The 13665-nt window shown below is 51.1% G+C and overlaps 1 protein-coding gene across 1 annotated transcript in view; it reads left to right on the top strand.

The window, feature by feature from the left end:
• The window catches only part of LOC115275972 (histone-arginine methyltransferase CARM1-like), a 173523-nt gene that overhangs the window by 135241 nt on the left and 24617 nt on the right, over window positions 1-13665 (top strand). Inside the window, exons 8-11 of the mRNA XM_029919685.1 lie at window positions 2918-2999; window positions 4208-4293; window positions 7927-8016; window positions 10127-10264. Coding sequence (XP_029775545.1) covers window positions 2918-2999; window positions 4208-4293; window positions 7927-8016; window positions 10127-10264 — 396 coding nt within the window. The remainder of the gene's footprint in view (window positions 1-2917; window positions 3000-4207; window positions 4294-7926; window positions 8017-10126; window positions 10265-13665) is intronic.

The raw sequence follows: 13665 nt of genomic DNA, 5'->3' as shown, positions 1-13665 counted from the left end.
AGACCCAGAGAGATGCCAGCTCCCATCTGCTTTAATTATTTTGTGATGCATTTCAGAAGGAGATTTGAGATTTCTAAGAATCCGAAAGAGGGGCTGGCCAGAAAGTTTCTAAAACACAGGCGATGGGCTCTTGGCCCCCCGGCATGCGTGCCCCAGGAGCGGTGCCGTGTGCACCACGCTGATCATGGCCGCTGGGCTGTAATTGGCACCACACAAGGCCAAGGGCACAGACTCGGTCCCTCGGAGGCTGCGTACAAGGAATAGAGCAGTTTGCAGCCCCAGGCACAGCTGGGGAAAGCTGCCTTTGCCCTTGGAGGTTCTCCTTCCCCAACTTGGTGAGGATCGTAGAACAGGTGACTTCTTAGTGGCCAACCCTGGCTGCACCTGAGCTTTGGAAACACACAGGAAGTGTTTACACCCTGGATCACATGAATCGCAACTGGAGGCATGCAGTCCGGACTTTGTAAAGCCTCCCAGGGGATTCTAAAGGACGGGCAGCATTGAGTCCTTCTGGGCCTTCTGGGAAACTCTGTCTCCGCCTCTGGCCTCTTCCTCTCTTTCCCCCGCTCCCTCGCTTTCCTTCCCCCTTCCTTCCTTCTAATGAAAACTGTTGTAACGATGACTTACTTATTTCCCCCAAAACACCTTCAGTCTCCTTCTCAACAGTGCAGTGTTCTGTCTCCAGAGTTTTCTAGACTTACAGGAGCCTTGTTTTCAATACGTGTATTCATATTTTGGCTGCACCTGTGGGCCAGCCTGGCCGTGGTCCTTGTTGGAAGGAGAAGCTGAAAAATCATGTAATAAGGGGCGCCTGGGTGGCTCAGTTGGTTAAGCATCTGACTTCGATTCAGGTCATGATCTCAGTTCATGGGTTCGAGCCCCGCATCAGGCTCTGTGCTGACAGCTCAGGGCCTGGAGCCTGCTTCAGAGTCTGTGTCTCCCTCTTTCTCTGCCCCTCCCCAACTCATGCCCTGTTTCTCTGTCTCAATAATAAACAAAAACATTAAAAAAAAAAAAAAAGAATCAGGTAGTGAAACTGAGGAGACTTGGGACAATGATCTTCCATTTCTCCACTGTCCCCGCCGGCACCTGTGCCCCCTCCCAGGCCTGTTAAGGACACCGAGTCCTCAGAGTCCTTCAGGACGGACAGATGAAAGCTAGCTAGACAACTTTTAATCCTAACAACACCCCAGCGCTGTGCTAACACATACACACTGATGGAAAAGAAAATACTTTTAAACGGGCTACGATTAAATACTGTATCATAACACGAGGTTTAAATTTTTGTAAATCGGAGCGTTTGAGCTGAGTCTCAAGGATGGGGTGGAGAGGGGCGGGGCAGAAGAGGGGAAGGGGTCTCTAGGCAGAGGCGACAACGAGCAGAGGCTGAGAAGGGAGAAATAGCTCGTGCCCCTCAGAACCTGTATGTAGTCCGGGGGGCTTGTTTTTCGCTTGTCGCATGAGAACTGGCTGTTGACCTAACATTCCCACGCCTCCCTGCCTCCCTCCTCGAGGGCATTGAGGCTTTGGTTGCTGGTTTAGGACCTTGCTTGGGCCGGCCTTTCCACCAAAATCAGACTGCACCGCGCAGGGCATATGTTTCTTCTTTGTGATGGGGGTGGTTTCCTCCCTTCCCCACAGGCCGGCAGGCACGCTGGGAGGGGGGGTGGGCAGGGATCCAGGGAACCCCATTCTAGAGAAAAGGAAGCAGAGGCACAGGGTTCGGGTGACTTGTGCGGGTCACACAGCCCGTCAGGCCTGTTGTGCGGAGCCTGCGTAAAGCTTCTCTTCCTCCCCCCCCCCCCCCCTCTCTCTCTCTCTCTCTCTCTCTCTCTCTCTCTCTCTCTCCCCCTCTCTCTCTCTCTCTCCCCCTCTCTCTCTCCCCCCCCTCCCTCTCCCTAAGTTTATTTATTTATTTTGGGAGACACAGAGAGCACAAGCAGGTGAGGGGCAGAGAGAGACAGAGAGAGAGAATCCCAAGCAGGCTCCGCACCATCAGCACAGAGCCCGACGCAGGGTTGGAACCCACAAACCATCAGATCCTGACCTGAGCTGAGATCAAGTGTCAGACGCTTAACTCACTGAGCCACCCAGGCGCCCCCAACCCCACCCCAAATGAAGCTACTCTTAATCCGCACCCTAGAGCTCTCCTCTAGAGAGTGGAGGCCACTAGCCTGGGTGACTCAGCACCTGCTGGGTTCCGGGTGTGTTCTGAGGGGCTGTCCCCACCTATGTGATGGTAGGACCCAGCCAGGGTGTGCCAGAAACACTTTGCGTCTGGCTCACGGCAGGAAGAAAGCGTGATTTGTCGCATTCGTCCATGGCACTGACCACAGATCTGAGGAGAAGTGTGCGCAGTGAAGTGAGGCAGGCTCCAGGTCACCACCAGGCACGGCCTTGGCTCCCTGGGGACTCTGCTGCCACCGGCCACCATGGCAGGTGCCATCAGGAAGTTGCTGGCCCAAAGTTACAGCAGAACAGGCACGGAAATCTATCTCCTGAAACAGTGGGAATGTTGGGGGGCTTTGGAGATCTCAAGTCGTGCTCTGGGGGGCCCTGGGCGGGGACGGGGGGGCAAGGAATTGTATTTCAGGACTTGGACAGCATGTCCTAGAGCAGGCAGCCATCTTGAGGCCTGAGGTCAAGGGTGGGAGCCCGAAGGCTCCTAAATATCCTCAGTAATCTTCCACAAATAATGTCCTTCACTTCAACCCCCCCCTTCTTTTCCCACGCAGATCTGCAGGTCCGCTGGAGAGGATCTCCTCCTCCACCACCCCCCACAGACCGGTGTCCCTTCACATGTTTGCACCCTTGTCCCAGGCCACCTCTGAGGACACCTCACCGAGCGTCCCAGCTGCAGGGGGCTCGGGGACTCCGCTGGGGGAAGATGCATGATGCTCTGTGTCCCCTCTTGCAGGCACCAGCAGTGTTTCTATGGGGTCAACCTGTCCAGTCTCCAGGCGGCCGCGGTGGACGAGTATTTCAGACAGCCGATAGTAGTAAGTGTGTCTCATTCCAGGCTTCCCCCATGTGTTCCTCTATTGATACGCCCGCTCGCCCGCTCGCTCACACCCCTGGGAGGCGCCGCGCTGCCCGGCTCCGCGAAGCCGGCACGGAAGAGAAGAAAGAGCTCTGTGGAGCCCTGTGCTTCCCAGACGTCCCAGCTCTCATCTCCCCGTCAATTAAGAAAATTCTCAGAGAGTGATCCTGTCGGAGGCAAGGAGATTTTCTGACTGCCTTTCAATAAGGAACTTCAGATTCTCCCACTGCCCCGACTCACCCCGTGCACACACTCAGCCCTCACACTTGGTCAATAATTCATATCTTCCCATTGATTCTGGTGGCCCCAGGCATCGAGGAGGGAGCTTTGTAAAATAAATAGCTTAGAGCAGGAGCTTCGCTCTCAAACAGATTGGGGGTTCAGGCCTGGCCCCACCTGACTGTGTGACCTTGGACAACAATAGGTTTGCATTAACCAGCACTGGCTTAATTACTGGCCCTCAAAACCTGCCAAGCCTGAAGCTAGGGACCCATGGTGGGGGTTCAGACAATGTCACCCGCCTCTGATTTTTCTATCCTCATAATTTATCTCCATTGCCTTAGATTTGACACTGTTAGACAGGATCTCCTCTCGTGGTAGCAAAATGGCTTCAGGAGCTCCAGCCTCAGATTCTAAACTCTTTAAGTCCCCCTGGAGGACCTGCCTTTTTCTAATAACTTGGGCCGAAGCCCCAGGATTAGTCTGGATGGAGCCTGATTGCCCTCCCTGGGGTCGTGCTCCTGCGTGTGAGACTGTATTCAGAGAGAAGCAATGACAGATTGGCCAAGCTAGGGTCACAGGCCACACCTGGAGCAGAGGGGAGAGGAAGTTTTTCTGGAACTTCTTGGAATGTAGAGAAGCGGTAAAATCCGGGTGGATGACAATACACCAAACACCTGCTCCAGAAACGTGGAGAGGCCTGAATGCTACAACGTAAGGAAGCGTGCAGCCCCCAGGAAAGCACAAGGCACTTAGTGCTTGATGCGTAGTGAGCGTGAAGTAACTGTTAGCCGCTATCATTAATTATAATTCTCGTTAAGCTCAGGCCTTCTCAATCCTAACTCTTGTTGACTTAAAACTTCAGGAGGAAAGCCACTTTACAGTCCTGTGTGGGTCCGGTGCATCCCGACAGAAAGATAACTGTGCCTCCGCTTCCTTTCCCCCAAGGACACATTTGACGTTAGGATTTTGGTGGCTCGGACGGTCAAGTACACAGTTAACTTTATGGATGCGGAGGAAGCAGATCTGCACAGGTTTGTAAATACCAGCATGACCCTCGGTCTTTAAAGCCTCCCCCCACCTTTCTGAGCCCCAGAACCTCAGTGCAGGGTTCTGCTGCTCACACGGGGGCAAGATCTCTGGTGGGAGTCCGACACGGGGCTGGTAGGCCAGGACTAGTTCCATTTTATTGCAAAATGCGGATAATGCTGCTGCTTTCATGGGTTTTAAGAGTCGAATGAGAAAAATGGAGTAGTAATAGCTTGTATTTCTACAGCCAGTCAGTGTGCTGAGCCCTCCACCGTATATGGCTCATTTCGACCTCACGACAGTGCTCTGCAGATGGGACTATTGTTACCTCACTGTTACTGGTGACACGTGGGAGGCAGAGTGGAACACTAGGTTGCAAAAGATCACAGAATTAGTATGTTAAAAAATTTTTAGAGCAGCATGCAAAAGCATTAAAGCGTAAGATTAGAAAGTAAGAATAAGAGGAAAGCTCTCTTTTATAGAGCGAGGACATCCAAAAGTGAATGCCCCCAATTTTTTTAATGGTTTTTTATTTTTGAGAGAGAGGGAGAGACAGAGCACAGGGAGGGGAGGGGCACAGAGGGAGGGAGACACATGATCCAAAGCAGGCTCCAGGCTCTGAGCTGTGACCATAGAGCCTGACACGAGGCTCAGACCCACAGACCGTGAGATCATGACCTGAGCCACAGTCGGATGCTCAACCAACTGAGCCACCTGGGTGCCCCATGAGTGCGTTAGGCCTGAGATTTGAACCATTCAGAAGGCTCCAGAGCCTGGGCTGTTTGCCCCCTCCTCGCTCGGGGCAGTGCCCACAAGCACGTCAGGAAGAAGAGCTGCAACTTGTCGGGTGCTTACTAACCATTAGGTGCTGGGCTAAGTGTTTCACAGGCACTGGCTCATTTTCAAAGAGGACACTCAGTAAAGGTTAGTTTTTTTTTTTTAATAGTTTATTGTCAAATTGGTTTCTATACAATACCCAGTGCTCTTCCCCATAAGTGCCCTCCACCATCACCACCACCTCTTTTCCCCCTCCCCCTTTCCCTTCAACTCTCAGTTCATTCTCAGCATTCAATAGTCTCTCAAGTTTTGCATCCCTCTCTCTCCCTAACTCTCTTTCCCTCTTCCCCTCCCCCTGGTCCCCCATTAGGTTTCTCCTGGTCTCCTGTTAGACCTATGAGTGCAAACATATGGTGTCTGTCCTTCTCTGCCTGACTTATTTCGCTTAGCACAACACCCTCGAGGTCCATCCACTTTGCTACAAATGGCCATATTTCATTCTTTCTCATTGCCATGTAGTACTCCATTGTGTATATATACCACATCTTCTTGATCCATTCATCAGGTGATGGACATTTAGGCTCTTTCCATGATTTGGCTATTGTTGAAAGTGCCTCTATGAACATTGGGGTACATGTGCCCCTATGCATCAGCATTTCTGTATCCCTTGGGTAAATCCCTAGCAGTGCTAGGTCATAAGGGAGTAAAGATTAGTTTTGCCTCCTCCCCTCCACTTGAAGAGACCCCAGAATGAGAACTCATTCCTCAGATGGTGCTATGAATCCCCTTTCGGTCATTTTTCAGTAGCATTTTGCCTTCCCCACCCCCACACCCCTCCCCAGCAGAAGATGACTATACATTTTCTTTTTCTGGGTACAAAATTTAAAACCCTGCCAAGTTGTCCTCTTTTCTGGACTACAGAGGAAGCAGGGGCCAGACCTGGGCAGGTGCAGCTGGCCAATGCAAACCCACGTCCGGCCATCACAGTGGATGAAGGGTGCAGTGTGTAGTCAGCGCGGACTAGGACCTGCCGCAGTAACAACAAGAAACCTTGAAACAGAACAGATGGGCTGAGCCAGCTGTGCCACCCAGGTGCCCCAGGAGACTCGAGCCATAGAGAACAAACTGAGGGCTGCTGGGGGAGGAGAATGGGCTGAATGGGGGATGGGCATTAAGGGGGGCCCTCTTGATGAGCACGGGGCGTTCTACATAGGTGATACGTCACTAAATCCTATTCCTGAGATCAATACTACACTATATGTTAACTAGCTTGAATTTAAATAAAATCTTGGAAAGAGAGGGAAAGAAAAAGAAACCTCAGTGGATTGTAACACTAGGGTCTCTCTCCCTGACACTGTGGATCTATTATGCCCGGATTTCACTCTATATAGCATTACCGCCCCCGCCCCTGCCCCATGCACCTGCCTCTGTCTGGAACAGTCCTCCGCACTGAGGGAGAAGAAGGAGCATGGCGAAGTCAGTACTGGTAATCACAGCTTCTGCCTGGAAATGACACAGATCGCTTCTCTGCACTTAATTGGCCAAAGCCAGTCACATGGCTGGGCCTGAGCCTGGGTGAGGGGATAAATGGGAGGCTACCATATGTTCAGCCCAAGAGAACTGGCATTTGGCAACAACTCCAATAACTACCCCAGGCCCAGACCAGATGGACTTCTGTTGACTTGATTTGCTGTCCCGGGCCCCCTCCTGAGTCCCGGCGAGTTTTTTGAAAATTATGTCTGTGTATGCTTCCCAGAAATGTCACCTGCCATTCAATCTATTTGTGTGTTGATTCAGCAAATGTTTACTGAGACCCTACCATGTGCCAGGTAGAGTCCTGGTGTTTGCCCAGGCACAGAAAGGAATTTTTTAAAGTCTACCCTTGGGGCGCCTGGGTGGTTTGCCGGTTGAGCATCCGACTCTTGATTTCAGCTCAGGTCATGATCCCACGGTGGTGGAACCGAGCCCCACATCAGGCTGCCTGCTGAACGTGGAGGCTGTTTAGGATCTTCCTCTCTCTGCCCCTTATTCCCGCTCGCTTGCTCGCTCTCAAAAAAATTTTTTTTAATTACAAAAAAATAAAAATTTTAAAAATTTAAAAAGTCTACCCTCCAAGAAGTCATAGTCTATTTAGGGAAATGCAAAAAATAGGAAGAAATAATGGCAACGCCGTGTCAAAAACTTCAGTGTGATCAATACAACGGAAGACTCTAGAAATGCTCCGACGGCCACAGGGTGAAAGAAGTTAGGACTTTGGGGGGCACCATAAATGCAAATAAGGTACCACCTCCTTTGAAAATCCTTGGAGCCCTCACGACAGCACGTCTCCCCTCAGCACTGGACGAACAATACCACCTTGTAGTTGTGAAACACTTGTAAAGTTTGCAAAGCCCTCTCTTTCACCATGTTCCTTGTTTGATGCACCCAAGAGCCTTGCAAGGGAAGTAGGAGAGAGCCTTTGTCATCCATCAATGGATGAGGAAACTGAGGCTCAGGGAATTTAAGTGACTTGTCAAGTCAGCACCTGGGTCTTGTTGCGTCTTCCCCACCGTTCTTTCTGCCCCCGCTCATTGTGCGTTTGGTAGAAAGCCATAGCCACTCCGGCGTGGTGCTCGCTGTGGCCTGGTGGGAAACTCGTGCAGAGTTTTGTCCAGACACAGATTCTACAATGTGCGGCGTCACCCAGGCATTAATCGCACACAGAGAGGATGTTGCTGCCAAGGCAACTGCACTTAAGAGAAAAAGAAAAGATTCTCAGATTTTCCCACTGATCCCACGAATGTAGCTAGTGTGCCTGTCAACAACAACAACAACAAAATAATTCCAGATGTTCCCCCCCCCCCTTTTTTCTTTCCTTGCAGAGTAGAAATCCCCTTTGTGTTTCAGATGACGCAGTCTGGCCTCATCCACGGCCTGGCGTTCTGGTTTGATGTGGCCTTTGTTGGATCCGTGTAGGTATCACCCCCTTCCTTGACCGTTCTGCCCCACTCCTTCTCTCCATTGTGTAACCGTGACTTAAAAGCGTTTTGAAGTTAATTTCAATAACAATAATACTTGTTTCTCTAGGTTCCAAGAAAGCAAAGCACTTTTAGATTGTCAGGGCAAAGTTAAAATGAGACGGTTTTCCATAGTGTCCTCTCAGCTCTGGCTAAAATACTGTAAAAACCTCTTAAACCAACCGGATTGAGGTTTAACGGGATGAGGAAGGGTCTGGGCTTCATGAGCCTTCCTGGTCTTTCCCAGAATAGACGGCGGGAAGGACCCCCAGCCCAGGCCCTGGCTTCCAGCACGTCATCCTGGTTGGCTCCTGTACCTGGGTGGTCCCTGGGATCGCACCTCCCCTGACTCTGTTCACACCCCCAGCCTCACAGGAGACTCCAGAGAGTTCCTCAGTGACCAGGCAGGGATATACCGCTAATGCTAATTGCAACATGAGGTCATTTCATCCTACCCTCCTTGCCCTTCCTGGAGAGCTTGCAAAGCTTCAGAGGAAAGGGGCGAAAGACCACCTACAAGTTGACGGTCCATGTTTGGTGTTCCTCATCAGGGCTGTGTCATTCCCGTACCCCCAAATCTCTCCTGTCCTCCTGACTCCCCTACTCTCTTGGCAGGCTGTCTCATGCTCTCTGACTCTTGAAGACAGTGGCTCTGGGTCACATGACTGGGCAAAAGGAAAGCCTTTGCATTACACTCCTCTCTCCTCCTTATAGAAGCTTCCAGGCTCCTCTCCTGTTCCAGGAGAACAGAAGTGCCCGTGGGTCTGTGATAAAGCTCAGGGAGCTCACGGGGGTGGGGGCGCTCCAGGCAGGAGGGGATCCCCGGGAGCCTCGACTGGGCTGACAGAGAAAAGGAAAATGTTGTACACGCCACCCCTACACCACAGAAGCTTATTTGTTCCAGGAATCCCTGCGTTTGTTTCTCAGACGTCCCCCCAGTGAATGCGTTCCTGCAGGGGAGAGGGGGATAAGCTCCAAGTGGCCCACTCTGCTCTGAGGGGAGAGTTCCTTTGAAGTGAAATGCTTTATCCTACAAAGCTGTAGAGCATTTGCATCCTACTCCAGAATGTGCCTGAGTATATTTGGATAGAAGAGTGGTTTGTATTACTTCGCAGTTAAATTTTGCAAAATGCACCCCGCCCCCATGCCCCGCCCCCACCACCATCTTCAAGTCAGAATGGACCCTGTAGGAATCAGCCGTGCGCGTAATGCACACCTTAGTCCATCCAAGCCAGCGACACGGTCGGCTGAGTCACCGGGACAGGTGACCTTGGTGTTGGAGGCCCAGGCGGGTGTTCTCACGTCTTCATATGAAAGGAACGCCCGAGTAAGCACCATCTGCCCCAGGGATTTTCTTGCTCCCAGAAGCCCTCTCGGGTCCCCTCACAGGTTGGCATGAGACCGTAGGAGGCCAGCCTCCAGACATGTTACCTTGAGAGGCATTGCCAACAGCCTAGTTCCTAATATAATTCTGTTCCTTGTTGGGATTCTAGTGAACTTTGATTCAGAAAGACCGACTGAGGGGTGCCCGAATGGCCCAGTCCCTTCAGCGTCCAACTCTGGATCTTGGCTCACGTCATGATCTCACGCTTTGTGGGTTGGAGCCCCACATCTGCCATCTGCGCAGAGCCTGCTTGGAATTGTCTCTCTCCCTCTCTCTCTCTCTACCCCTCTCCCCTGTTCGTTTTTCTTCCCTTCCTCCCCGCCGCCCCTCCTCTCAAAGTAAATAAACAAACTTAAAAAAAGAGACAGATTGATAGAATGGCCAAATCCACAGGGTTGAAGCCTGGCTCTCCTGCTGCCCTCTGGGTGATGTCGGGCAAGTCCTCTAACCTCCCTGGGCTGACGTAATCAAGTCACCATGTAGACTTGGTGGGAGAATAGACACAAAGCTTTTGGTACAGCCCCCAGCACATGGCAGGGACGTAAACAGAACTATCCTTGCCTTAAAAGGATCCCATGAGACAAACACTCTGCAAACCAGCTCTCAGCCTAAGTCCCCAGTGCAGTCCATGCAGTGTGGCCCCAGAACCTAACTGGCTTTAACCCCTCTCCCGCCCCGCAGGGTGACTGTTTGGCTATCCACTGCCCCAACCGAGCCTCTGACTCACTGGTACCAGGTGCGGTGCCTTCTTCACACTCCCCTCTTTGCCAAGGAAGGAGAGACCCTCTCAGGGACAGTGCTGTTTGTGGCCAACAGACGGTAAGCCGGGAAGTACAGACTGCAGACTACTAGTTGGGGGGAGGGGGCGGGCGCGGTGCAAGAGGCGGGAGCATTTCCAGCACCTAGAAATGGGCGCAGACTTTACAGAAGCCCGGCTGTCTCTGCTAATGAGGCTCCCCCGGGGGGGGGGGGGGGGTAACTCAAGGGCAGCGGCCTGCCCCTGACCACAGAGGAAGGAAGGGCGTCCATCCGCTCGTGGGAGCGCTTGCCCAAGGCTTGAATTATCAAGGGCTTGAAATCCCACATCAGCCTCCTGACCTACCTCGCGTCTAGCCGCACACACCCCCAAATTTAGTACAATCAAATCGATTTGTTCCCTGGGGGAACAGGCACAGCAGGGCGGTACGTGGTGCGTCAGGCAGGGCTGGCTGCGTCCCTCGCTAATGGATTTCACGAGGCGTCTCTCCTGCAGCGACTACTTTGATTTATCTCATTTTTGAAATGCTCTGTTTTCTTTCACCTTGTTGGAGCTTCTCTGGGTGAATCAGGGCAGAAAGGAAAACCAGAGAGGTTCAAGGACTCTCGGGGTATTAAGGGTGCTCAGAGACCCTCTCACTCCACTCCCTTCTTTCCCTGCCTCCCGCCTCTTCTCGGGCCTGTGCTTGAACACTCCTGTGATGGGGAGCTCACCACCTCACATGCCAACCCTTCTATGTTTTGCAATGTTTCTTTTTGAAAGAGAGAGAGAGAGAGAGAGAGAGAGAGAGAGACCTAGCATGAGTGGGGGAGGGGCAGAGAGAGGGAGACACAGAATCCAAAGCAGGCTCCAGATTCTGAGCTGTCAGCACAGAAGCCGATGCAGGGCACAGACCCACGAACTATGAGATCAGGACCTGAGCCGAAGTCAGATGCTTCACTGACTGAGCCACCCAGGCGCCCCAATCCTTCCATATTTAAAGTCTGTCTTTTTCTAATTACAAAAACCTAACACACTCACACCACAAAAGTGTCTGGAGTCCACACAAGCTGCCATGCTCCCAGCGCTCCCCAGATGGGACCCCATGGTCCGTGTGTCTCCAGGGGATTTTCCGTGCACGTACTCATAACATCGTTGTGGGGGGTTATTGTTTTACATGAAGATTCGACTAGCAGCCTCCCACTCAGGTTTTCCCTTAGCACTAAATCCTGAATCTGTGCAGATCGGTCTGCTTTGTTATTTTAAAAAATGCATACGAGTGGAGGGCACCGATGTCCTCTGTGTCTTTTTATGTTTTTTAAAAATCACTGATGGAGGGGAACCTGTGCGGCTCAGCTGGTTAAGCGTCAGACTCTCGATTTTGGCTCCGGTCATGATCTCATGGTGCCATGATCTGTGCTGACAGCATGGAGCCTGCTTGGGATTCTCTCTCCTCCTTCGTCTGCTCCTCCCCTGCTCACTCATGCTTGCTCTCCCTCGCTCTCTCGCTCTCTCGCTCTCTCGCTCTCAAAATAAGTAAACCTAAAAAACATTTATTTATTTATTTATTTATTTATTTATTTATTTATTGAGAGACACAGAGACAGATTACAAGTGGGGGAGGGGCAGAGAGAGACGGAGACACAGAATCTGAAGCAGGCTCCAGGCTCTGAGCTGTCAGCACAGAGCCCCAAACGGGGCACGAACTCACAAACTGTGAGATCATGTCCTGAGCGAAGTCAGACACGTAACCGACTGAGCCACCCAGGTGCCCCAACTTAAAAAACATTTTTAAAAAACTGTTGATGGTTTGATTCTTTGGTTACTTCTGATGTCCGCCCCCCCCCCTCTTTATTTTGGCCACTGCAAAAAAGTCCTGCCCTCAGTATACTTGACCATAAAGTTTGCTTGGTGACAAGGACAGTTTCTACCCCTAGAAATGGAAATGCTTGATCAAAGGGTGTACGCCCATGACACACTGATTCTGCTTTCCTCAGTGGTTGCACCAGCCTTCACTCTCACGGCAGTGGATGGCCGTGCTCATTTCTGCACTTCTTTTCTCTACGATGCGTGTTCCTCTTCTCCAGGACTTTTGTCAATAGAGATGTGTGCATGTGTGGGGGAGGGGCAGAGGGGCGGAGTGAGAGGAAGGTGAAGCAGTCTCCTCACCCAGCACAGAACCTGATGCCGGGCTTGATCAGCGGTCTCGGATCATGACCTGAGCCGAAATCAAGAGTCAGACGCTCAACCACCCAGGCGCCCCTCCAAATACAACTTTTAAAACTTACATTTTCTTTAAATTACTAATCACCATTTAATTTAGTGGTTTCTTTAATGACTAATAAGGTTAAATAACTTTTCATAGGATCTCTGACTCTTGATGTCTTGTGCTTCAGACATCTCTGATCATTAAAAAAGTATTCTTGCTTTTGATCCTACAAGTACTTCCTATAAAATCTACGCATTGACCTTACTTCTGCCTCTGAGGTCTGTTCCGAGCCAAAGGAGAGTTGAAATACTTGGAGAGCTCTACCAACATCCTGCCGGGCTTCCTGCCTGCCGGCTAACGTCCTCAACTGCTCACTCCTGTAAGAGTGATTTCTTAAAATTGTTGGAAGACCCAAGTCCTCTCCTCTGGAGATTAATCCAGTGGGTGAGACTTCTCTGGAAAACAGTGTACAAGAAAGGAGTTCCCGTGGCAGGAGACACGTGACCGTCTTCACACGGCCTGCTTTCCCGGCTCGGCTCGCACTCTCCGTCCTTTTGTGCTGCGGAAGTCCTGCTTCCTGCAAACATGGCTGCTCTTCCGCTTGTTTCGGTGGTTCTGCCCCCCCCCCCCCAGTGCCTGTGCAGGATGTTACAGACCAGGAGTAAAGCTTTGCTCCTCCTGCTCATTCCTTGGGTTTCAGGGAGCACCCTCTGTGCGGCCCACGGGATCTCTTGCTTCTCTTGCACTTCTGTGCTTTCCCCCAGGCAGCTTACAATCTCAGGTGCTCTGTGGCCATCATGCGTAAGTTAGAGACTGCAGATTCTTTCTCCCAGTTTTATAGACAATGAGGGCCGTGGTCTGCAGTGTCTATTCCTCTCTGCTTGTTTAGGATGCAGCTTCCAGGAGGGAAAGTGGGAACTGCTGATTTATACTGCATTCATCCTGGAAGTCACCCCTTTCTTCCTAAGTCCCCATAAGCCATGTATTTAATGACCAGTTCTAAAGAAAAATAAAATTAGTAAGGAACAGTAGCCAACATCGGCTTGGAGTTTGGACTTGCCTTTTCTGCTTAACATTCTTTTGCTTTCAAATGTTTATATTTGAAGGTATCTTAGGGTATGATCAGGTGATTGGATTTATTTTTTTTATGATGTATATTTATTCCCCAATTATTTTGTTTTTTTTATTTTTGTTATTAATAGTTTATTACCAAGTTGGTTTCCATATAACACCCAGTGTTCTTCCCCACAAGTGCCCCCCTCCATGACCATCACC

The sequence above is a fragment of the Suricata suricatta genome, chromosome 13 (genome assembly GCF_006229205.1).
Source record: "Suricata suricatta isolate VVHF042 chromosome 13, meerkat_22Aug2017_6uvM2_HiC, whole genome shotgun sequence".
Classification (NCBI taxonomy): Eukaryota; Metazoa; Chordata; class Mammalia; order Carnivora; family Herpestidae; genus Suricata; species Suricata suricatta.
Note: the sequence above shows the minus strand (reverse complement) of the source record. Positions and strands in the feature narration are given on the sequence as shown.